The 22,657-nt window shown below is 42.9% G+C and overlaps 1 protein-coding gene and 1 long non-coding RNA gene across 2 annotated transcripts in view; both read right to left on the minus strand.

Moving 5' to 3' along the window:
- Positions 1 to 15,666, minus strand: part of ANKRD31 (ankyrin repeat domain 31) — a 48,044-nt gene extending 32,378 nt beyond the window's left edge. The window contains exons 1-4 of the mRNA XM_088653296.1: positions 15,411 to 15,666; positions 7,889 to 7,920; positions 5,422 to 5,468; positions 3,048 to 3,605 (exon numbers count right to left, since the gene is read on the minus strand). Of these exons, the coding sequence (XP_088509422.1) occupies positions 3,048 to 3,605; positions 5,422 to 5,468; positions 7,889 to 7,920; positions 15,411 to 15,514 (741 nt within the window). The 5' untranslated portion in view covers positions 15,515 to 15,666. The remainder of the gene's footprint in view (positions 1 to 3,047; positions 3,606 to 5,421; positions 5,469 to 7,888; positions 7,921 to 15,410) is intronic.
- Positions 15,667 to 19,505: 3,839 nt separating this feature from the next.
- Positions 19,506 to 22,626, minus strand: LOC148684427 (uncharacterized). Its single transcript, XR_015946235.1, has 3 exons — positions 22,174 to 22,626; positions 20,005 to 20,135; positions 19,506 to 19,811 (listed from the first exon to the last, which is right to left on the minus strand). It is a non-coding gene; the product is annotated as an uncharacterized LOC148684427 (long non-coding RNA).
- Between the last annotated feature and the right edge of the window lie 31 nt (positions 22,627 to 22,657).

Here is a 22,657-nt window from a genome sequence, read left to right on the forward strand (position 1 = left end):
GGAGCTGGTCCAGGACGATTTCATGGTTGATGGTATCAAATGTCAAAGAGAGATGAAGAAGCAGGAGCAGTGTCATACTCCCCTTGTCCCGCTCTCTGCGAAGGTGACTAAGGGTGACTCAGTTCTGTTGCCAGGCCTGAACCCAGATTGGAATGGATCTTAATAATCTGTGTCCTCCAAGAATGCTTGCGGTTGCTCCACCATGGCCCCCTCCACCAACTTCCCCCAAAAGGGAGTATTGACAACTGGCCAATAGCAGATTCAATCCAAAGGACCCAGAGCTGATTTCTTTAGGAGTGGCCACACCACTGCCTCTCCTCAGAAGAGGTCATCATTTTATTAAAATAACAGTAACCATAAAATCACACACAAAAAACTCTATTTAAAAAAAACTATGCATCACAAAACTGTAAGCTGAACATCAGTGTTAACTTCCAAAATTTCAAGTGGCAGGAGGTTCCAAAGCCAGGATAGCAGCACATAGAACTCCTACACATGCATCACCAGCGAATGTATAAAGCCTACTGGCAGGACACTAAGGATCTTAACTCTTGGCTTGCTCCTTCAGGCTTTTGGTTACCAAGCTATCCTCCTATGACATAAGCCTAGCAGTTCTGAATGTTAAAAATCATTATCAATATTACTAACTGGAAATGTTGTGCAACGTTGCATCCTCCTCCTAACCAGTGATTGCTGATAGCATATCCCACTGAATGTCATGACACCAATTTTGTCCAATTCAAGCAACATAAATCAACAAGCTAAGCCTGTTTTATAACCCTTTCACAGAACTATGCAATGAAAATTATCACAAACCAGTTATCAGTCTTTGCATTTGTAAATTATGCAAGTTCCGGAAATCTGAGTGCTCTGCTGCTACTTATCTTCCTCATTCCCTGGAGCAACCAAGGGGAGAAAATATCTGATGCTTCTTTCCTTGTTGATGCCTATAGTCTGCATAATTGCTGTTCCATTGAGTGCAACCATGTAAGAAGAGCTCTGCTGAATCTGAACAAAGGCCCATCTAGCCCAGCATCCTGCTCTCAGAGTGGCCAACCAGACGCCTATGGAAATCCCACAACCAGGACCTGGATGCAACAGCACTCTCTCCACTTGTGATTCCCAGCAACAGCCCTTCAGGGGGATACTGTCTATGACAGTGGAGGCAAAACACAGCCACTATGTGTGGTAGTCACTGATAGGCTGATAGGCTTACCCTCCATAAAAAATGTCTAATCCACACAAGTGGGTGGCCATCACTGCCTCTTGTGGGAGCAAATTTCATAGTTCAGCTATATGCGGTGTGAAAAAGTAGTTTCATCTGTCTGTTCTGGGGCTGTGTATACACAGACCCTATGAAACATACAAGGGTTATTTTTTTCAGCAGTTTGCAATTGTACAAACCTTCACACAATAACATCATTTAACACAGCAGCCACTACCCATGCTGACTATATACACAAGGGGGCATGTTTTCAAACCAATGAGCAATGGTGTTCTCTATTCCTATTCCCTCAATTACTGTTTCAGAAGACCCTTAAAATATTTTTACACTCTTTCAGAACAGAAGGGTTGGAAACTGGTGCTTTTAATATAAAGACAGCTCCCCATTTACACGGGGGGGAGGGTGTCCCGAGGCACCGCACGTTTAAGTGAAATTGCGTGAACACCGTTGAAAAAGCCAGCAAACACCCTCCAAACCTCCTTGCTCAAACTCCAACTCGCCACAGTTTGCACAAGGGCTTATGGGGTTGCATTTGCAAAGGCTCATGAGATTGTTAGACACTGTTTTTATGGCTGTTTGTGCAAGAGGAATGGTCACACATGCCTTGAATGCATGTAAATGGGGAGTTGCCAGTACTGATACACAGAGGATAATCAATCTATGGATTTGTTTAGTGACGATGCACAACCTGCATTTCTTCATACACACATAAATACCAGAAACAAACATGCAAATTATCAAGACAGACTAAATGTACAGGTCACCAAAGAACCTTCAGTAGCACTTGAGTTGGGTGGGGACTTCCTTGTAGGAGCTTCTGGGGAGGAAATAGGTCTGAAAGGTGCTTCATTTGGTAAGAGGGACTACAATGTCTTTGTTTTACATGCAAAAAGTCCCAGGTTCAATTTCTAGCATTTCCAAGTAGAGCTGGAAGACGCTCAGTCTGAAACACTGGGGCAATGCTGCTGCTGCCGATCAGTGTAGACAACACTGAGCTATATGGACCAATTGTATAAGCCAGCTTCCAAAATTATTCTAAAATAATTAATGGAGACAAGAGATTATTATATATGGTTGTTTCAAATTATTGTGCTTTGGCTGATTAAACAATATATGGCCTTTTAAATGTGTTTGTGAGAGAGGGGGTATTGGTTTTTCTGTTTGTTTTTGTTATGCTATGTATTTTACTTGGTTCTTTTTGTTATGTTATATATTTTGTGCTTTCATTCTGTATTTATATACTATAAACTGCCCTGTGATCCTCAGATACCCGCTGCCTTGTGGGGCATCTTAGGGAAAGAAAAGGCTAAGGAGTAAACCCTACACAAATATGGAGGAAAGTAAAATGGTTGAACGGTGTCTTGTATGCCTCCTTCCAGCAACTCCAGCAGCCAATGCTTCTCCAGCAGTTTGACCTCACCCCCAGAGGTGCACTCTGTTGTCTCTCATTAGAGAGACGGATGCTAAGAAAAGATCTTCAGATGAATGGCAATATATAAATTTAATAAATAATAATTAAAAATAATAGTGGATGTTAAGTAACATCCCTCCATCTGGTTTGGGATTATTCTTCCTTCCCACTGCAGCACCATACCCCACTGCTGCTCAGGAGCACACACACACACACACACACACACACACCCATGGAGAGGGTTGTCAGGGGTACGGTGAATTGCAGAAGGAGGAATCAAAGTATTATACACAAACAACAGGCTTATTTGGGGTATAAGATGGTTTTGTGAATATAAACAGCAAGTTAACATTTCAATAAACATTAATGTGAATATAAACTGTAAACACTTCGACTTTAAAGTATACATACTTGTTCCTCTGAAGGATATGGCAATGTGGTCATCATTAAAGCTTCTGTTTCTTCAAGGTGTTTTATATGAAGCTGAGATTTTACATTTATATCTGTTATTTGTGTGCAATCACCATCTGTTTGGTCTGGTGTTGTTTGTTTGTCTGCGATGATGAACCAACTTCCCTTGCCTTCTGGTTGACAGACAGATGCTGCTGCAGATTCTGACAAGTTCAGTGCTGTGAGAACCTCTACAGGCAGGGCATTGCTCTCCTTATTTACAGACATAGCCACAGAAATAGCACCATCCTGATTTTCCAATATGTCAAGCATTTTGAGGGTCTCAGAATCATCAAGTGGTTCCATCAAATCTTCAAATTCAACAGCCATTGTTTCATCTACACTTATACTTGATTGCACTGTTTCAAGAAATGGATGGTTTTCTGTCATATCTTCATTACTGACAATTTGAAAAACCTCTGACATTTCTGTATCTTGTGGAATTGAATCCTCTATTGCATCCATACCAGAAAGAAGGCTTATTTCTGGAGACACTTCAACATTTAAAGTATCTGGAAGCTAATGATAAAAACAAATTCTAATTTAACACTCAAAAGCACACATTTGCAAAGCTTTCTTCAAAGGAAATGCTGCTTCCTCTTCATAACTTTTTTAAAGAGCTGTTTTCGTACCTTCCCCAGTTCTATTATATTTCTTTTAATCTGACACAAAAGTGCACAATTTTCTATACTGCATATTTACATAAAAGTTTTAAGATACTTAAAGAAAAAGGGTTTACCCTGCTACACTGAGCTAAAAACTTTCTTATGATCCCTCAATCTGCTTCCAGGGAGCTTACAGCCAACCTTTATCGTTATCAGTCTTTTACATTTAAATGTGTATTTTCTCAGTATCATTCCTTCATTCATTGTTATATTTTTTCTAATGATGTGAAGGCATCTGATGCAGTTGTACTGCTGAAGCTATGTATTTTCTCTGGTCTTTAGATGGCTTTGTGAGTTGATTTGTATTGCTTAAAAATTGGTTTTATTTTAATTTTCTCTGTCTTGTATTTTCTATTTTTCATAATGTTGAAAACTCTCCAGAGGAGTGAGTTAATGGGAAAGTATAAATGCAAAAAAATAAATTGATTGATGGAAGTATTTCTATATGCCCAATTACAAAAAATATCAAAGTGCTCCACAGCATAAAGTACCATAACACAATACCAAATAATAAATTTCAAGCCTGGTCCTGGAAACATATATAACCCAGTGTAAAAAAGCTGAAGAAAAAATGTTTTCTTTAGTACAATTGGAGATCTACTACTAGAGCATCAGCACAGGCAATATGGCCGGCTCCAATAATCTTGCTTTCTCCAGTGTGCTGCTGATATTATGACAAGTCAAGCAGCAGAGAGGAGGCTGAATGAAGTGAAATCTGGTGGGATAATGCCAGCAGACACAGGAAATCAAATAAGTAGACATGAGAACTGTGGTTGGCTAGGATGACAGGGAATGATCAAAATGACATGGATGTCAAGGGAATCAAAACCCTTTCTGTGGAGAAACTTGGAGTACATGGTTACTAGGGATGCCCCCTTCCTGTTCACTATGCTATGGAGGTCTTCACTTGGGAGGGTGGCATGTTGCCTTTGTGGCTACCCTGTTATCTTTTGTGTGTGTCCTGGATAGAGTGAAATCACAAAGTTATTTGGCTATTGCCATGCACTGGTTGGTGTCTTCTGTGTATGAGTAAATGATGGGGTGTCAGAAGCACACAATTTTTTTTACAAAATCTCTCTCTTCCATGGTCCCAACAAAAACAGTTACTCTTGAAATGCAAATGCAGCTTCAAAGAAGCTATTTTGGTCGGGACCATGGCAGGGAGAAGGAAAAATTAAACTTCCCTTCCCCAAGGTTCCAAGGCTGCTAGTTACATAAGAAAAATTGTGTGTGTTAATTTCATTCATGGATATCACATCTAGTTCAATGCTCATAATAGGACCAATGGAGCTACTGCAGGAAAATTACAAAAGTGCATTTTCAATACTCAGCATACTATGTTGGCAAGTCTGACCTGTTATAAATTATTACACCATGCAAGATCGTGAAAGAATGTATCACAATAACTTCTGAACTGTACACCTCCTATGGGCATGCTGGTTGATTTGCATAAAAACAGCAAGCTCAAGCTTAGACTAAATGTTTGAAATGACATCTTTGTTAAGTTACAGTTATTTATGTATTTATTTATTTAATTATTTAAAATATCTGGAGAAAACATATTCGTAGGTTTTCACCGGGAGGGGGGATTCCATGAGGCATAAATTAATTGAAAAACAGAGATTATATAGTTACAATTTGGGGGGGAGGGGGGACACTAACAGACCTACATTTCTGTCCAGTGTTTCCAGAAATCCAGCCACTTCAGAATCTAAACCTAAAACAACAGCAAAATAAGTGAATTTTCAATTCATATCACTTTGAATATCCTTTAAAACATGGTATGGTCTTTGAGGGGAAACAGTTAATACCAAATTTAGCCATCCTGGAACTGAAAGAATAAGAGCTTCTGACCACCTATGAGGAAAGCATAGCCTCCCCTCACAATAAAGCTTCTATTGACTTTATGCCTAGTGTGCCACCTAAAATTAATCTGTCACTTAACAAGCAGAACTTGTATCCAGAAGCTTCCACTTGCACCAGTGGGAGCATCCCTTGAACTACAAATAGCAGCTTCAGAGAGGTAATTTTTATCAGGACTGTGGACTCTCTATGGCAGGGGTTCCCAACAAAATTTTCTCGAGGACCCCTCATTGAGCCGCTATTGTGACAAGGACCCCCATTAATTCCTAATCCTAAAATTAAAAAGTGAGAGCCAAATTAAGAGTCTTTTTATATGTTATAAAAAGGGAGGGGAATGGAGAAGACAGGGTACCTGCGCAGTAGCGCACAAATGAAGCCGACGCACGCAAAGCATCTTGGGGAGGTGAGTGTTAGTAGAATGCGCACGCTGCCTCTTTGCAAAACAGTAGTGTTTGTAAAGCGCCACCTAACGGCAGACAGCAGAACTACTGCCTCTATCTAATTCTAGTTTTGCGCTAGACTCTGCTCATGCAGGAAGCGGCCAAAACAAAAAATCTGTTATCATACGAAATATATTTAATATATTTTTTATTCTAATAGCATCTTGCGGACCCCTCTGGCATAGCTTGCAGACCCCTGGGGGTCCGCGGACCACCTGTTGGGAACCACTGCTCTATGGCCCCAAGACTGCTCAAGCTTGCCTGTGGCTGCTATTTACATAACCAAAAAATGTGTCAAGTTTGCCCTTTACAGACACAATTTGTGTGTGTCTTTCCCCCCTATGACTAATAGCAGCTTCTGGGGGGAGGGTGATTTGGATGACAAAAGGGGCAAAGGGTTAGACTTCCCCGCAAGGACTGATCTCAAAGCAAACTGGAACTTTCATTTCTTAAGAAAGAAAAGGCATGCAGAGTTCCAATCATGGAATTTCTATGTAACATCTAATTTGGACCTGATGGGTGGTTTTTCTATTTTGAAAGGGATAACCACAGGAACGTTTGACAAGTTCGCTGATGTCACTGGCATACCTTTAATGTGTAGTTGATATATTGTGTTCAGGGAAGTTCTTAACGTTTGACATTTCAATGTATTTTTCATCTTTGTTGGAAGCCGCCCAGAGTGGCTGGGGAAACCCAGCCAGATGGGCAGGGTACAAATAATAAATTATTATATTATTATTCTACTATTGCTGCTATTTTTTACATTGTGATTTTAATAGAAGTAATCAATCTTGTGCAAAATATGTGTACTAAATAGCCAGTGTGTACATTTTTGTATAGCTATATGAAATAAGATCTTCCTGCAGCCAAAGAGGGTTGAATCTCATTAAGTCTACAAGTACTTTATGCAATCCATTATAAAACTTTCAAATTACAGACTTTCCCATTTTACTCACCAACATTCTTTTGTATGTTATATTACTTAACATCTAACCTTGAATGACAGTACTTATGTACTTGAAAGTATGTTCACTATGTCCTAAGGCAGCTACAGCACTATCTAGGTGTTTGGCTCATGACGCTCTCCCAATGTCCCCATATGCACCTGTTCCACTTCACAACTTCCCATGTTCGGCATGGAAGTCTGCAGGGGGAATGTTACGCGTGAGCGTGCTTACAATTTTTCTCTTGATTAGGAGCTCTGCATTATCAAGGGTCCTGATCGCAGGGAAGTTTGTAAGCACATTCACCCAAATGCACTTAAAATCCTCCTTCAAACCATTGTGCTAAATGGTGGGTCTGAAATGGATGTACCAGTATATATTGGAGGTGGGTTGTATATGTGACCCCTCCCTAGTTTAAGCCCTCTTTAACCTGAATAGGGCTTATGGGAGCAGGTACCTCCAGGTGATCTATATATGAGTCTTCTGCTCTGGCAATTTAGTTCAAATCCAGAATTATGGGATGCAGTATGAGGGCAGGGTGGGAAGGAGGAAGAAATCATTTCACAATGGATTTAGGTAACCTTCCTCTTAATGGACTGCACTGCCTTGCGAAGTTCTAGGTGACCACGCTAACAGGCATTAGGTAAAACCACTGCACAAAAAGTAACAGTGGGAAGCCAATTACAAACTCCTTTCTGAGACTGAAACTCCAAAAGCCATTTAGTTCCTTACTGTGCTGTATATACATGTATATATCTGTTTGATATTCTCTGCAAACCGTGTAATAACTATACTTAAACAAGTTACTCTCCATTATATAAACATGCAGATAAAAAGCTTGTATCATCCATGTACAGTAGCAGCTGGTGAACGATCAAGTTGGCAAATACCTGTAACAATGACGGGACAGTTTATCCCAGCTCTAGAAAGGAAAAGAGCAGATAAGATTAATTTACTTTGCATGTCTGGGTGATTTAGGCTTGATTGTAATCTCTGTTTTACTCAGAACCTTCACACATATTTGTAGCTTATATAATGATGAATGTATGGTAACAATTTCACACAAATGCATGAAATTATCAGAATTTCTAAAGTGCTTAAAAGGCACGCCTTCTAAAACAAAACATACATATGTTATCTAAAACTTTAAAAGTTGAAATCAGGGAGACTAAGGCTGCAGTTGTAATCACATTTACTTGGGAGTAAGTCCCAATGAGTATAGTAGGCCTTACTTCGAAGCAAACATGCACAGTGTAGGAATGTAAAAAGATAATCAGTTCTAACTTTTTTTGATCCAATTCTGCATTTGGTGGTGTGTGACAGGTGGCTGATGCAATGACACATACAAATTATGGCTTCAGAAGAACAGTGCTTTTTTCTTAATCAAATAAAAAACTCAAGCCTCAAATCTATCGTGATCGTTTTATTGCTGATAACAAAACATTGCTCTGGCAGGGTCCGAGCCCTCCCTTGCAATCTCTCTGACTACAATCCTGAAGCTTGAGCTATTCAATGAAAGATGTAGATTGTCCAGTGCTTTTTTTCTAGGAAAAAAAAGGTGCCAGTATACAGCCTGCAAGGGAGGGCTCTCGGACCCTGCTAGAGCATTGCACCTCCCTTCCTAAGCCTGGCAGAAGCTTCCCAGGCTTTGAGAAGATGTGAGGTGTCTGACAGGATCCTGCAGCCCTCCTGCCTTCTTCCCAAAACTGAGTAAATAAACAAAACAAACCCGTGTTGCAAAATACGACTCAGCAAAATCAAAAGCAACATGATGGCTAGAAACAATTACAGTATAGAAAACTTTATGGAATAATGCAAAACATCAAAACTATCAAAAGTCTCCGCCGGGTAAAGTCTGGCGCCGTGACTTATTCAAGGACTTTCAGAGATTTCAGTTTGATAGTTTTGATGTTTTGCATTATTCCATAAAGTTTTCTATACTGTAATTGTTTCTGGTCATCATGTTGCTTTCGATTTTGCTCACTCCTTCCCAAAACTGGGCAAGCTTTAGGAAGGAGGTGGTAGGGCTCTCAGACCCTGCCAGAACATTGTCAGACAGAAGCTTCCCGGGCTTTGGGGGAAAGGTGCAAGGCTCTGAGGGGGGTGGAGATGCTGGTACTGCATATCAGTGCATACCACCAGACAAAAAGCACTGAGTTTGTCCATATATTATTCTGAGTATCTGAGAAACAGGTTAGCATGGTGAATTTGCTTCTGAATAAAATGTGTGTGAGAATATGGTTAGGAATACAGAGGAGGAATACAGATACAGGTTTTTTATAAAAAAAAAAAGCCACAAAGGGCAAATGCTCAAGGCAAAGTTGGATTCACTTGACTAGATAGCAGTCAAAAAGCCATCTAGCACTCAGATAGCATCATCAGCTAAACACATGGCTTCTGAAAATGTAGCTTCTCTATTTCTAAATAGCCTGTTATTGTGATATCTAGAAATTAATTTACAAGACTCAGTCCTGATAAAAAAGATGAGGCATTCTGGTTTTATTCGCTCCTGCAAAGGACTGAGCTACTTATTCATATCCATTTAAATCATTTTATAAATATGAAATGAACTGTTCTCTATCACTTCTGTAACAAGCATGTTAAGGGCAAAATATAAAAAGAAACACAAAGCACTGTGGATGCATTTTGAGCTCTCTGTGTATGTGTGCCCACAGTATTCCAGCAAAGCAAATGCTAGAATGTCATCCTGCTACTCCTTGCTGGCTTATGCTTTAACTACTACTTCCTCCACCTGTTGGGGAATGAAGCAGCCCACAGCCAGTTGACTGAGGTGGGAGCATTATACTGTTTGCTTCCATCACAGACATCCAGCTGCAAGCACTTTCTTTTTCAGGAAGAGGTGGCGGTGGTAGTGAGCTGGCAGGTGACTGAGCAGGGAAAGGAAACACCCCACACAGTGGGGTACCAGAGATGGAAGCAATGCAACCTCCTCTTGTGTCAGGCAGGAAGTCATAGACAGCATCTATCAACAGGGAGAAGGAGGAGACAGTGAGAGCAGCAGCCAGAACATTCAGCAGGAAGAAGAAGATAATATATAATCATAGAATTGTAGAGCTGGAAGGGTCATCTAGTACAATCCCCTGCAATGCAAGAAGCTCAACCAAACAGTTCCTGGTTTCAATGGCAGATCTTCCTTTGTTATGTCTCTGCATGGTTGTTGCATGGTTGTTAATTCAGCCTTGTAAATAAACCCACAAAAGCCATCAGTCTGCTAACAGGTTGGCACTGTGCATTCCCAGATGAATTTGCATAGGAAAGGGTTTTCCTTCTCTCATGGCTAGAACAGAAACAAAGTGGACTGACAGAGAAGGGCTCTCATGAGTTCCATCCATCCTCCACCAGCTTGTTCACTGGCCAACATGGAATTCTTGGGTGCATAAGGGCTACAACCAGGCACTTTGTTAAAGCCATGCTTCCCTTGATTCTATGAAGATCAGATTATATTGATGACTTGAAGAATACTTATTAGAGTTGTCAGTTAAGGAAACCAAGACAGAAAAATGAGAAAGCATCATCTTTAGACTGAGCTACTTTAAGTCCAGTGAAGCTTAGCAAGGTGTGAAGGAATAAGTAGCAGCCAGGTGAGGGGATTAAAGGAACCAGGACAGATTGGAACAATGTACATTTTGTACTTAGCAACCTGTAATTAATATTAAATAACGGTAACATAATTATATAACTGAAAAATCTAAAGGATTCCAACAGCCCCAACACAGTTGATGAGTTATATTGCATGAAAAATTGCAAAATTAGATTATCAGGTGATTTTTAGATGAAAGTTGTAATTATTGGATTAATGTCATACTTTTCTGATTTTAATTAAACCCTGCTTGTAAGTACATCCATTCATTCTGATGCAATTTCTGGCAGATGTAATGCAGAAAACATCTGCTTACACCTTTAAATACATAAACAGATGTCACACCATCTGATATTTAATACAAAACCTATAGTAAATCTCCCCTGTAGGAGATTGTAGAAATAATATTTCTATTATTAAAAGAAAGCACACCTGAGTGGTGAACACAATAACCTGGCCCAGCTTGGAACAAGAGATGCTATCTTTCTCTTATTTAAAAGGAATAAGAGAAAGGGATCCATTTCTCCATTGCGTCTTTTGCTATTTTCACTGCAGGGGAGGAGGTTCTTATTCTACCCCTACAACACATTGATGAGAACTAACTTTTTATGCATTAGATTAAAAAAAAAACCCAGCCCTACCATCAGATTGAGTGAGACAACCAACCCAGGCAGGGGGTGCTATGGGTGTGACTGAGTAGCCCCCACAGACACTCCCCAGGGTCCTCCTCCCTCCACCATTCCTATCCTACTGAGCCAGCAACCCACCAGTAGTGATGCTTGCTTGCTGCTGGCCTGGGCAAGTGAGATGTTTCCCAACATATCAAAGACAGCACTGATGGGAAAGACCCATAATCATAGCAGCCAACTCCTTGGGGTCGATGTCCCTTTGCCCCCCCCAATATTTTATTGGGGGGGCCCTGCCCCATGTTGATGGACATTGGCACTCAAATGGTATGCATATGCCACATATTGTGATCAATTATGCAGGGCGGGGCTTACCTGCCTCCCCCCCAAATATTTTGTTCAAGTTGGCACCCCTGTCCCTAATCAGGTGAGCAGGCATTCCAGCAGGCATAACATATGTATTGCTCTGCTCACATGATAATGTTGGTGGTGATGGCTATGGTGCCGCTGCTGCTTCGCAGCATTTGAGTGGGAAGTGAAAAGACACCAGGTGGAGCAATGAGCAAGCAGCACCAAAGTGTTGGAGGAAAGAGCTGCGTGTGCCCCACATACTGCCCTGCACTCCCTATGGTAGCCTGCTGTCCTGTAGTGCAGTAAAACACACACCTTGTTTCTCCATGATAAAGTAAGATTGAACTGCCTATCGATTGATTTATGCATGTAGAATGCAGAAGGCACCATCTTTAGTGCCTCAGGAAGGAAGTTGCCTTGGGTTGGTCCTGGTTAGGTGATTGATCAAAGTAAAAAAAAAAAAACTACGGTAATTAAAATATTTTAATCATGAACCGATCTATGAATACGTGAAGTTTAACACATATAGTTGTTGTTGTTTAGTCGTTTAGTCGTGTCCAACTCTTCGTGACCCCATGGACCATAGCACGCCAGGCACTCCTGTCTTCCACTGCCTCCCGCAGTTTGGTCAAACTCATGTTCGTAGCTTCGAGAACACTGTCCAACCATCTCGTCCTCTGTCGTCCCCTTCTCCTAGTGCCCTCAATCTTTCCCAACATCAGGGTCTTTTCCAGGGAGTCTTCTCTTCTCATGAGGTGGCCAAAGTATTGGAGCCTCAGTTTCATGATCTGTCCTTTCAGTGAGCACTCAGGGCTGATTTCCTTCAGAATGGATAGGTTTGTTCTTCTTGCAGTCCATGGGACTCTCAAGAGCAGGCATCCCCAAACTGCGGCCCTCCAGATGTTTTGGCCTACAACTCCCATGATCCCTAGCTAACAGGACCAGTGGTCAGGGAAGATGGGAATTGTAGTCCAAAACATCTGGAGGGCCGAAGTTTGGAGATGCCTGCTCAAGAGTCTCCTCCAGCACCATAATTCAAAAGCATCAATTCTTCAGCGATCAGCCATCTCACTTCCATACATCACTACTGGGAAAACCATAGCTTTAACTATACGGACCTTTGTAGGCAAGGTGATGTCTCTGCTTTTTAAGATGCTGTCTAGGTTTGTCATTGCTTTTCTCCCAAGAAGCAGGTGTCTTTTAATTTCGTGACTGCTGTCACCATCTGCAGTGATCAAGGAGCAACACATATAGTAGCGCTGTTGATTACAGTGTGCTGCTGATAGTGCCATGGTTGAAGGTTTGATCCCCATAAGGGACATCTGAATGTTCCTGCATTGCAGGGAGTTGGACTAGATGGTCCTAAGGGTCCCTTGCAACTCTGTGAATTTATGATTCAAGCCTATGAGTCAAGGTATGCTATATTTATCATAGAACTATGCTATATTTATCCTAATAGCAGAATTTGGTCAAAATAAAGTTCTGCTGGATCTGGATTTGACATTAATAAACTAAATATAGCTCAATATTCAAATAATGGACCGATGCCACTTCTACATGGAATTATGACTCAGATTTTTACATAAGAACAAACAAAGGTCCACCTGCACACTGTCTTCAGTGCAATTTAATGAAATGACAAGCATAGATACAGTACCTAGAGACCAGGACAGCAGGCACTAGTCTACACAATTCCATGTTTTACAAGGCATACAGAAATGAAATACAGTATATAATCTATCTTTTCATGCAAAGCAGCAAATTTATTTATTTGTTTCTTATTTGCATGAGGTAACTTGTTTCTTTTTAAAAAACTGATGACCCCCAGTGGTGCAATGGGTCAATGCATCTGGCTGTTACCAAGAAAGTTGGTGGTTCAAGTTCACACAGGGACAGCTGTGGGCAGGGTTCCTACATTGAAGGGGACTGAACTAGACAACCCTCAGGTCCTTTCCAACTCTACAATTATATGATTCTATGGTTAACATAGTTAATTACATTCATAAATTAGTTACTTAACATAATCCAACATTCCTCAGTACCCACACCCACAGGATTAGTAAAATTCATACTTATGTAACTGTTCTCACTATCCTATGCAAATATGTACTTCTTGAAAATAACCTGGAACATTCTCACGTAAGTTACACTTTAAAAAAAAATATTCCACCCCTTTACTACTTGTGCACAAACTAAAAGGTAATTTAAAGTTTAGTTATTAATTGCCATTCACTGATATTCTTAAAATACCGCTATCCTAGTCTGAATCCCAGGAATCCTTGTTTGACGAAAGCTCTTGTTTTTGAAATTATCATTTGGATATCTGACCGGATGCATTTTACATTCTACCTTAGGAGATTGGGAATGCAAGCAGACAACATAGGATAAATAATAAGTCCTTCCTATTTCTCTCTTCTTCTTTTCTTCTTATATACGTCTGTTCTTTTTATCTTTCTTCTTCTCTCTCCCTCTCTCTCTACTATGGTGTCCTCTGCTCTCGGCTGTTATTGGGGTTCAGGATTACACACACTTGAAGGTTGTGGTGGATGGATGGAAGGACCCTGGATAAGAGCCAGGGAAGGGAAGACTTCCCAGGGTGAGCGACTGGAAGAAGACAGGAAAGCTCCCAGGTGAGAGCTGTAAGGGTCCACTATTTTTTCTGTGAGATAAGGGGTGAAGAGCAGTGCTTTTTTCTAGATAAATAGGTGCTGGTACTCACCATGAAGATATTACAGTAAGTGCCACACAACAACAAAAGAGGTGCTGGTACTGTGTACCCTTGCGCACCCCCTGAAAAAAGCACTGGTTAAGAGCTAGGACTCTGCATTTTCTTTTTTCTTTGGTTTTATCTAGATTCATTCCTTTTATTGTATCACGAAAAAAGCTTTAATAAAATCTTACGGGGAAAAAGAAAGAAAACTATGTTCCTGTCTCTTCAGTACCAAACATTTGTATATCATTTACTTATTCATTCAAAAGGGAGGATAGACTGGGTTTACTCCTGCCAAGAAGTTAGCTAGACTGATATGAAAATTTTAAGGTGCTGTGGTATTTAGAGCACATTTCCACTGCAGCGTGGTAAAGGTAAGAGAGAGAAGTTAGTGGCTCAGGCCTTGCCAAAAACCTGAGATTTTGCCACTCCACCCCATATAGATTCAGGAGCTTGATGCAGAAGCCCTGTTCACAATACATATTATTATTTGTGAAATACTGATGTGTGGTGTTGGGAGAGGGATTGCACCTGCTGCTTGTGCCCCAACACCATTGATCTCAAGAAATCTTCCCTGCTTTTGTATTCCTTAACTGAACTTGAGGAGGCAAGGCAAGGATAGCAACACACACCTTCAGTGAACCTTAATTGCCATTTTTACAGTGAACCCTAACTGAACCGTTTGACTGAAGACCATGTTTCCAAATAGGGGACCTAAAAAAAAGCACATTTAAATCCCACAGGTGGTTGGTTGTATGCTTAGGACCGTAAGTGACTTTTGTTTTCTGTTTGGGGCGTTATGTGGAGGAGTAGGCAGCCATTTAGCGCGGTTATATAGGTGGAAGGGCCACACACACCATTAATTTTACTGCGCATCTGAATGAGTAACAGAAGCAATTGGCATATCCTGGTCAACGGGAGGCCTTTATTACAGGGCCAACTGCCTGAGGCAGCAATCCTATACCAGATGAGCAAGTCCCAGTCCCACTGAACTCAGGGCGGCTTACTTCTGAGTAGCCATACCCCTTTACCAGTATTCAACACTTACAGTCGGCCCCAGAGGGTGACTTGTGACGCCTCTGTGAAGTGCTTGCACAACTAATTGCAACGTGTGTTTATTTCACCTCCTGGCCTGCGGCTCCTCTTCGTCGCCGTCGCTCTCAGGGACGGAACCCTCCACTATCGTCTCATCGCTGTCGGTCTCGCAGGTGCCGCCTCCCTCCGACATGGCTGCTACTTACGCCTCTCACCCCCCCAACCCCCTCTCAGGGACTTTCTTTACTCTTTGCCCGAAGCCAGTTTCCCCCTCCTTGCAAACGACCACAGGATACCCGGCCCAAACGAAAGCCGCCTTCTCCTCAGGCAACACTTCCGCCCCTCGAGACTCTCCGAGGGGAGACGCGGTGCATTTCGGGGGTCGTAGTCCTTCGCGCAAAATACTGGTCCCTAAGGCAAGGAGCGTTTATCATGCGGGCATTGGGAGGGAGGGGGGCGAGGGTGTCAAGCGAAAGGGCATCCGAAAACACGCATTTATTTAGTGACTTGTCGTTGTCGTCGTTGTTTTCCAGAGCACCTTACAGAAGGAAAATACTTGGGATGTTGTTGTTGTTGATGATGATGATGATTTTATTTATACCCCGCTCATCTGGCTGGGTTTGCCCAGTCACTCTGGTCGGCTCCCAACAACAGACTATTAAAAACACGATAAAGAGGTAGCTGTGCAAGGCGGCTGCTTATAACGAAAACAAATAAATTACAAACGAGAGTAAGAGATGAGAAAGTGCTACCCATTAGCCGGGCAAAACACGGGGACGATTGCCAGCCGAGAGAGATCACTTGGCAAGATTTCTGAATCTTAACTTCCGCTGCTGAAATACAATTAAAAAGGTATGCATTTGATAGGGAGTTACAGGTTGTGTGCATTGGCCTAATGTCAGATTTTATTGGTAGAATCTGGATCCATAACAAAATGCTTTGGGTTTCAAGCAGAATGTGGAATTTACCGTAATCCACTTAACCTGGAGCAATTATTTGTATTATTGTAAAAAAATAAAAATTGAGTATAAAAAACAAATATAGGCAAACTTGTAGAAAAGTCCTTGCTTGGTAACCACACATGGACTTCCCTAGTATACTGCATGCAGATTGTGACCATGTATTTCTTCAAATGGTTGAAATGATTTCAACTCTAGCATCACAACTAAAGTTTTCTCAAAATACTCTGTGACAGAGAGCATATAATCAAATCCCGCAGGTGCAAGCAATTTTTGTAGGTTTTTTTTTTTAATTACCGGTAACCATATTTAAGTATGACCACTGTGGCCAGAGGAAATAGCTTCTCTGGCTGCCATTCACCACCCAGGCTAGAGGGTTTTTACCCTGTTCCTGTCTCTTCAGATCTGCCTTTTGTTGTGCTTTGTTGAACTACTTTGAGTGTAATATGGAAAAGTTGTATACAACTACTAACCTAGCTGCAATCTTAAGCACACTTACCTGGGAGTCAGTCCCTTGACTTCAATAGGACTTTTTTTCTGTGACAGACATGACTAGGATTGCACTATATTTTTTTTTCCTTAACAAAGCCCTAGTAACTACCATTTTGAGGTCACAGGGTAGGTTACAACAAATTTAAAATGCAGTAGTAAAATCAGTTAAAACTGTTGGTAACTACTCTGTTTTTCTATGGGTGCTATATAATTATAATAATTGCTATTTGATTACAGTTCTATTTCATTACCATGTTATTATTATATTTATATGTCACAATAGTGACACAACAGATGTGTGAATAATTTGCAGTATGTGTGTACTACAGAATGGCTTGCTGAAAAATATTAGGGAGGCATTGACCCCGTCACTAAGTACCGTACTATACTATAGTGGCATGTTCTGAAATGACAAGCCTCGTAGCCACATCCTTCTGAGTCTACATAACAAAAACAAAGTTTTGACCAATGTAGACTATGGGTTTCAATACTAAGCCACCTTTTTTCTCCCCTCACCCCCAGCCTAGGATTTTGATCAGAATGCAGGGATTTTGGAATTTTTCAAAATAAAAGTAGCAGCACCTTTTCCTGCTTAGATTATGTGGTGGGTTTCCCTCTGAGAAAAAATTATTTATTTGACATGCAAAATATTGGCACAAAGCACCCCAGGAAATAAGTGTCAGCACTTTATCCCTGCTCCACAGCACTGCTGTATAAAAACTTCAAGCTGCAAATGATAAAGGAAACAACTGACACAGAGGGCAGCTACATCAGAGGCATAGCTGGGGCAGCGGGGGGCGGCACTTAACAAGGGGCCTGCAGAGCGCCCAAGCCATGTGTCTCTCCTGGGAGTGATTTGGTGTCTCGGGCACCTGCAGGCTCTGAGTCTGCACTGTTTGAAAGGGCAGTGTGGGGTTTGCATCCACCCGCTGCCTCCCCCTCAGCCGCCCTACAGCGGCTCAGACACTGATATTCTAGTATGCCCTGCCCTGTGGGCATCTCACCCTGTGGCACCTTGCCCCACCCCCATGCACCCCAGGTGCCCAAGGCAGCTCGCTACACTAGTATTACAAGTGAAATTAGGTCCACTTCCCATGGCCCATGGAAGGGACGCAGGTGGCGCTGTGGGTTAAACCACAGAGCCTAGGGCTTGCTGATCAGAAGGTCGGCGGTTTGAATCCCTGCGACGGGGTGAGCTCCCATTGCTCGGTCCCAGCTCCTGCCAACTTAGCAGTTTGAAAGCACACCCAAAAGTGCAAGTAGATAAATAGGGACTGCTACAGCGGGAAGGTAAACAGCGTTTCCGTGTGCTGCTCTGGTTTGCCAGAAGCGGGTTTGTCATGCTGGCCACGTGACCTGGAAGCTGTACGCCGGCTCCCTCGGCCAATAATGCGAGATGAGCGCGCAACCCCAGAGTCGGTCACGACTGGACCTAATGGTCAGGGGTCACTTTACCTTTTACCCAAGGCCCTAACTAATATTTGTGGTCCTAATAGCAAATGCCCCCGTCTTTTGCATCTGTTTTCAACAATGATCGATTCTGTTGTAACTAGAGAAGTATGCTTGAAAGTGATTGGCCGAGAGAAGGGCTGTAGCTCAGTGGGTAGAGCATTTGCTTTCCCTGCAGAAGGCCTCAGGTTCAATCCCTGACAGCATTTCCAGGTAGGGCTGGGGAAGAGTCCCTGCATGAAAGCTTGGAAAGCCATTGCTGCCAGTTAGAGTAGAGTCTAGACCAGGCATCCCCAAACTGCGGCCCTCCAAGATCTCATTTGTTTGATTTAGAGGCAGGAGTGGAGAATTTTAGACTCCCGTTCCCAATGGCCAGGGGTAATGGGAGTTGCAGTCTACCGACACATGGAGGGCCCCTGTTCTAGAGACATAATTGTGCCTAGTGCTTTCTAAACACAAGCGGTCAGGGCCAGGCCCATGCCCTGAGGGGCTCAAAGCTCAACACAGGGAGCAAAATGGAGCTAGAGTGCACAAGGAAATAAAATGTGAAATATGAACACCTTGATATGAGACAGGTGTTTCCAGACTGTGGCAACTGTATGGCTATCTGCCACGATTGGCTGTAGAATTGAGTCCTCTGCGGGCTTGGAAAGTCAAAATGAGTAGGTGGTGCGGGACAATGCCCACAGGTCTCCCTGCCTTCCCCCAGACCTGAGGTCCAAGCCTGAAGCGGGCTTGTAAGCATGTTCACAAGCTTCCCTTTGAGCAAGAACCTTGATTGCCTTGTGTTCCTGATCAGGGGAGGCTTACAACCCCTCTTCAGACCTTTCTACTTATTTTTAATATTAAATTTATATACTGACCTTCATCTGTACATCTCAGGACAGTTCACAGCATACAAATGGAATATAAAAACACAAAACACATAATAAAAACAAGAACCTCCCCCCCCCCAAACCAATAAGATGGGCCTGGCATGCATAGCCTCACATCACCACAGTGCGCCCCTCCCCCATTTAACACCTGAAGAGGTCTTTAGTCATTAGCATCATCTTTTGAACCTATGGGGACAGCAAGGAGGAAGATGGGGTTAGTCGTTGGATGCTTCAACTGGAATTTTAAAATGCAAACAACCTCTTGCTAACATAACATTATGGCAATTTGGGGGGTAGGAGGAACTTCTGAGCAGACAGGATTTTTGCACGTTCACACCAGTCGTGTCACACCAATATTGCTTCCAGATGGCCTGTTTAACAAGCATTCATTGGAGGGATTAGACAGTACTGACTCCTTAATTAGTTTTTTTATTTAATTTTGCAAAGATTAGATGACTTTGTGTGAAGCAAATATTCTCCCACACTTTCCAGTGCATTTCCTCTACCACATTCCTTATTGCAAAAGGTCTGATGGGTGGGAATGGGACAGGTGTGTTCTGCAAGAGCTCCAAGTCAGCTTTAATTGTGCAGCCTGAATTTACCACACCAAGAGCCTTTGTGTTCCATCAGTGCAAAGAGATTTAGCAGTGATTTGGTCTTTGTCCACCAGGTGTAACTGTAGGATAGCATTGCAGGGTGAGTCCAACATCAAATGCTTGATGTAAAGAGATTGAGAAAAATTGCATTAACCTCAGAAAGAACTGGCCACATGCAGTTTCAGGGCAACAATTATTATTATTGCAGGTGTATGCAGGCATGGATGTAATTAAAGTGTGTGGACCTCCACTCACTTCAGAAATTGTTTAGCAATACTCCTCCATTATTGCCACCACACAAGTGTTGCTTACCGTAACTCCATTTACTTCCTGCTGCAATTGATGTTTAAGGGAATCAAGTAATTGAACTCAGGGAATTCAGTAATTGTATCGGCATGTGGATGACAGGCATACTTTGTTCAGTGACTATACCTGTAACTCAACTAATACAGAAAATAAGGAAGTTAAATTTTGCCCTGGTGTATCTGTTTTACTGCATTTGTTCCCCGCAAAGTCCACTGCTTACAAATGCCTCTCCACCACTTACAATCATGTGTTTAACAAATTGGGCTCTAGTACCCCAAGCCTTAGGGACGCGGGTGACACTGTGGGTTAAACCACAGAGCCTAGGGCTTGCCGATCAGAAGGTTGGTGGTTTGAATCCCCGCGACGGGGTGAGCTCCCGTTGCTTGGTCCCAGCTCCTGCCAACCTAGCAGTTCGAAAGCACATCAAAGTGCAAGTAGATAAATAGGCAGCATCTTAAAAAGCAGAGACATCACCTTGCCGACAAAGGTCCGTATAGTTAAAGCTATGGTTTTCCCAGTAGTGATGTATGGAAGTGAGAGCTGGACCATAAAGAAGGCTGATCGCCGAAGAATTGATGCTTTTGAATTATGGTGCTGGAGGAGACTCTTGAGAGTCCCATGGACTGCAAGAAGATCAAACCTATCCATTCTTAAGGAAATCAGCCCTGAGTGCTCCCTGGAAGGACAGATCGTGAAGCTCAGGCTCCAATACTTTGGCCACCTCATGAGAAGAGAAGAATCCTTGGAAAAGACCCTGATGTTGGGAAAGATTGAGGGCACTAGGAGAAGGGGACGACAGAGGACAAGATGGTTGGACAGTGTTCTCAAAGCTACGAACATGAGTTTGACCAAACTGCGGGAGGCAGTGCAAGACAGGAGTGCCTGGCGTGCTATGGTCCATGGGGTCACGAAGAGTCGGACATGACTAAACGACTAAACAACACAACAGCGGGAAGGTAAATGGTGTGCTGCTCTGGTTCGCCAGAAGCGGCTTTGTCATGCTGGCCACATGACCTGGAAGCTGTACGCCGGTTCCCTCGGCCAATAACGCGAGGTGAGCGCCGCAACCCCAGAGTCAGTCACGTCTGGACCTAATGGTCAGGGGGCTCTTTACCTTTACCCCCAAGCCATACGCTATAATAAAATGAGCTGGTCTTTAAAGTGCCACAAGGCTTTTTGTTTTTTTGTTTTTTAATGCAATGGACTGATAAACTACCCTTCTAGAAATGGGTAGACATGAGGGAAGGAGTCAGAATGGGTGGCCCGAGAGAAGATTGCAGTTGTCTGTGCAAGAGATCATTAGCGAGCCAATGGGCCAATAATAAAGAGCAACATGTTCTGCAATAGTGTAAAGAGGATGTGGGACATGACTGAATACTGGGAACAAAGGAGACAGTAATAGCAGGTAATCAAGAGATCAATCAATGGCAAGCAACAGTGGACACCGCTGGTACAGTTGGGTATGTTGATGATAACATATAAGTCATACCTCATGTTGCGTCCGCTTCAGGTTACGTTTTTCAGGTTGCGTCCTGCGCCGAACCTGGAAGTACCGGAACAGGTTACTTCCGGGTTTTGGTGCTCACGCATGCGCAAAAGTGCTACATCGCGCTTTGCACATGTGCAGAAGCGCTGAATCACAACCCACGCATGCGCAGATGCGGCGCTGCAGGTTGCGAACATGCCTCCCGCACGGATCATGTTTGCAACTCGAGAGTCCACTGTATTTCTCTTCTGCAAATTATAGGATTGCTGCTGCTGCTTCTTTAGCATTCAATCGGTAAATATAAAGGACCCCTAGACGGTTAAGTTCAGTCAAAGGCGACTACATACAGGGGTGCAGCACTCATCTCACTTTCAGGCCGAAGGAGCCGGCATTTGTCCACAGACAGCTTTCCAGGTCATGTGGCCAGCATGACAAAACCACTTCTGGCACAATGGAAGACTGTGATGGTGTTACCGGGAAATTGGAGGGGTGTGTGTGTGAGAGACCTCCCCCCAAAAAAGCCTTGCCTCTCCACACCACAAGGCAAAGAAAGAGCCTCTGCTGCACATTACCAAATCTAGCACACGAAAGCTCATACCAATGACAAACTTAATTGGTCTCTAAGGTGCTACTGGAAGGAATTTTTTGCTTGTTTGTTTCAACTACGTCAGACCAACACGGCTACCTACCTGTAACCAAATCTAGCAATTCACTGATAAATGTATCTATGTACTGGCTCAATGTGATAACTTTTAAAATTCATAAGAAATCACATCATTGTATCAATCTTCTCAGTTCCAATGGCATTTACGACCCAGGGAAGTGATGTTTAACAGGAGAGCAGAGCACCTTAATCCCCGAGATAGATGTACGTACAGTCCTCACTCAGAGCAGCAGTGAAGGCGGGTCGGAAATATGTGCAGAGCCCTCTGAGCTTTCTTCTCTCCCGCTGACCAGCGCAAAGCCAATTGGCTCGCGGAAGCCCAAATGCGAAAGAAGGCCAGCGGCCGCGAGCCACTCAGAAGGCGACGAGGAGATTTGGGCGGCGACTCATTGGCCGCTGTTCCCGTGGCGAGATGGCGCGTGGCCCCCTGCTGATCAGTCGGGCGCTGCGCCGCTTCCCTTTCGCTGGTTGCCAAGGCGACGGAGCGGGGTGACGTGAAACCTGGGCTG

Source organism: Zootoca vivipara, chromosome 10 (genome assembly GCF_965207765.1).
Source record: "Zootoca vivipara chromosome 10, rZooViv2.hap1.1, whole genome shotgun sequence".
In the NCBI taxonomy this organism is placed as follows: domain Eukaryota; kingdom Metazoa; phylum Chordata; class Lepidosauria; order Squamata; family Lacertidae; genus Zootoca; species Zootoca vivipara.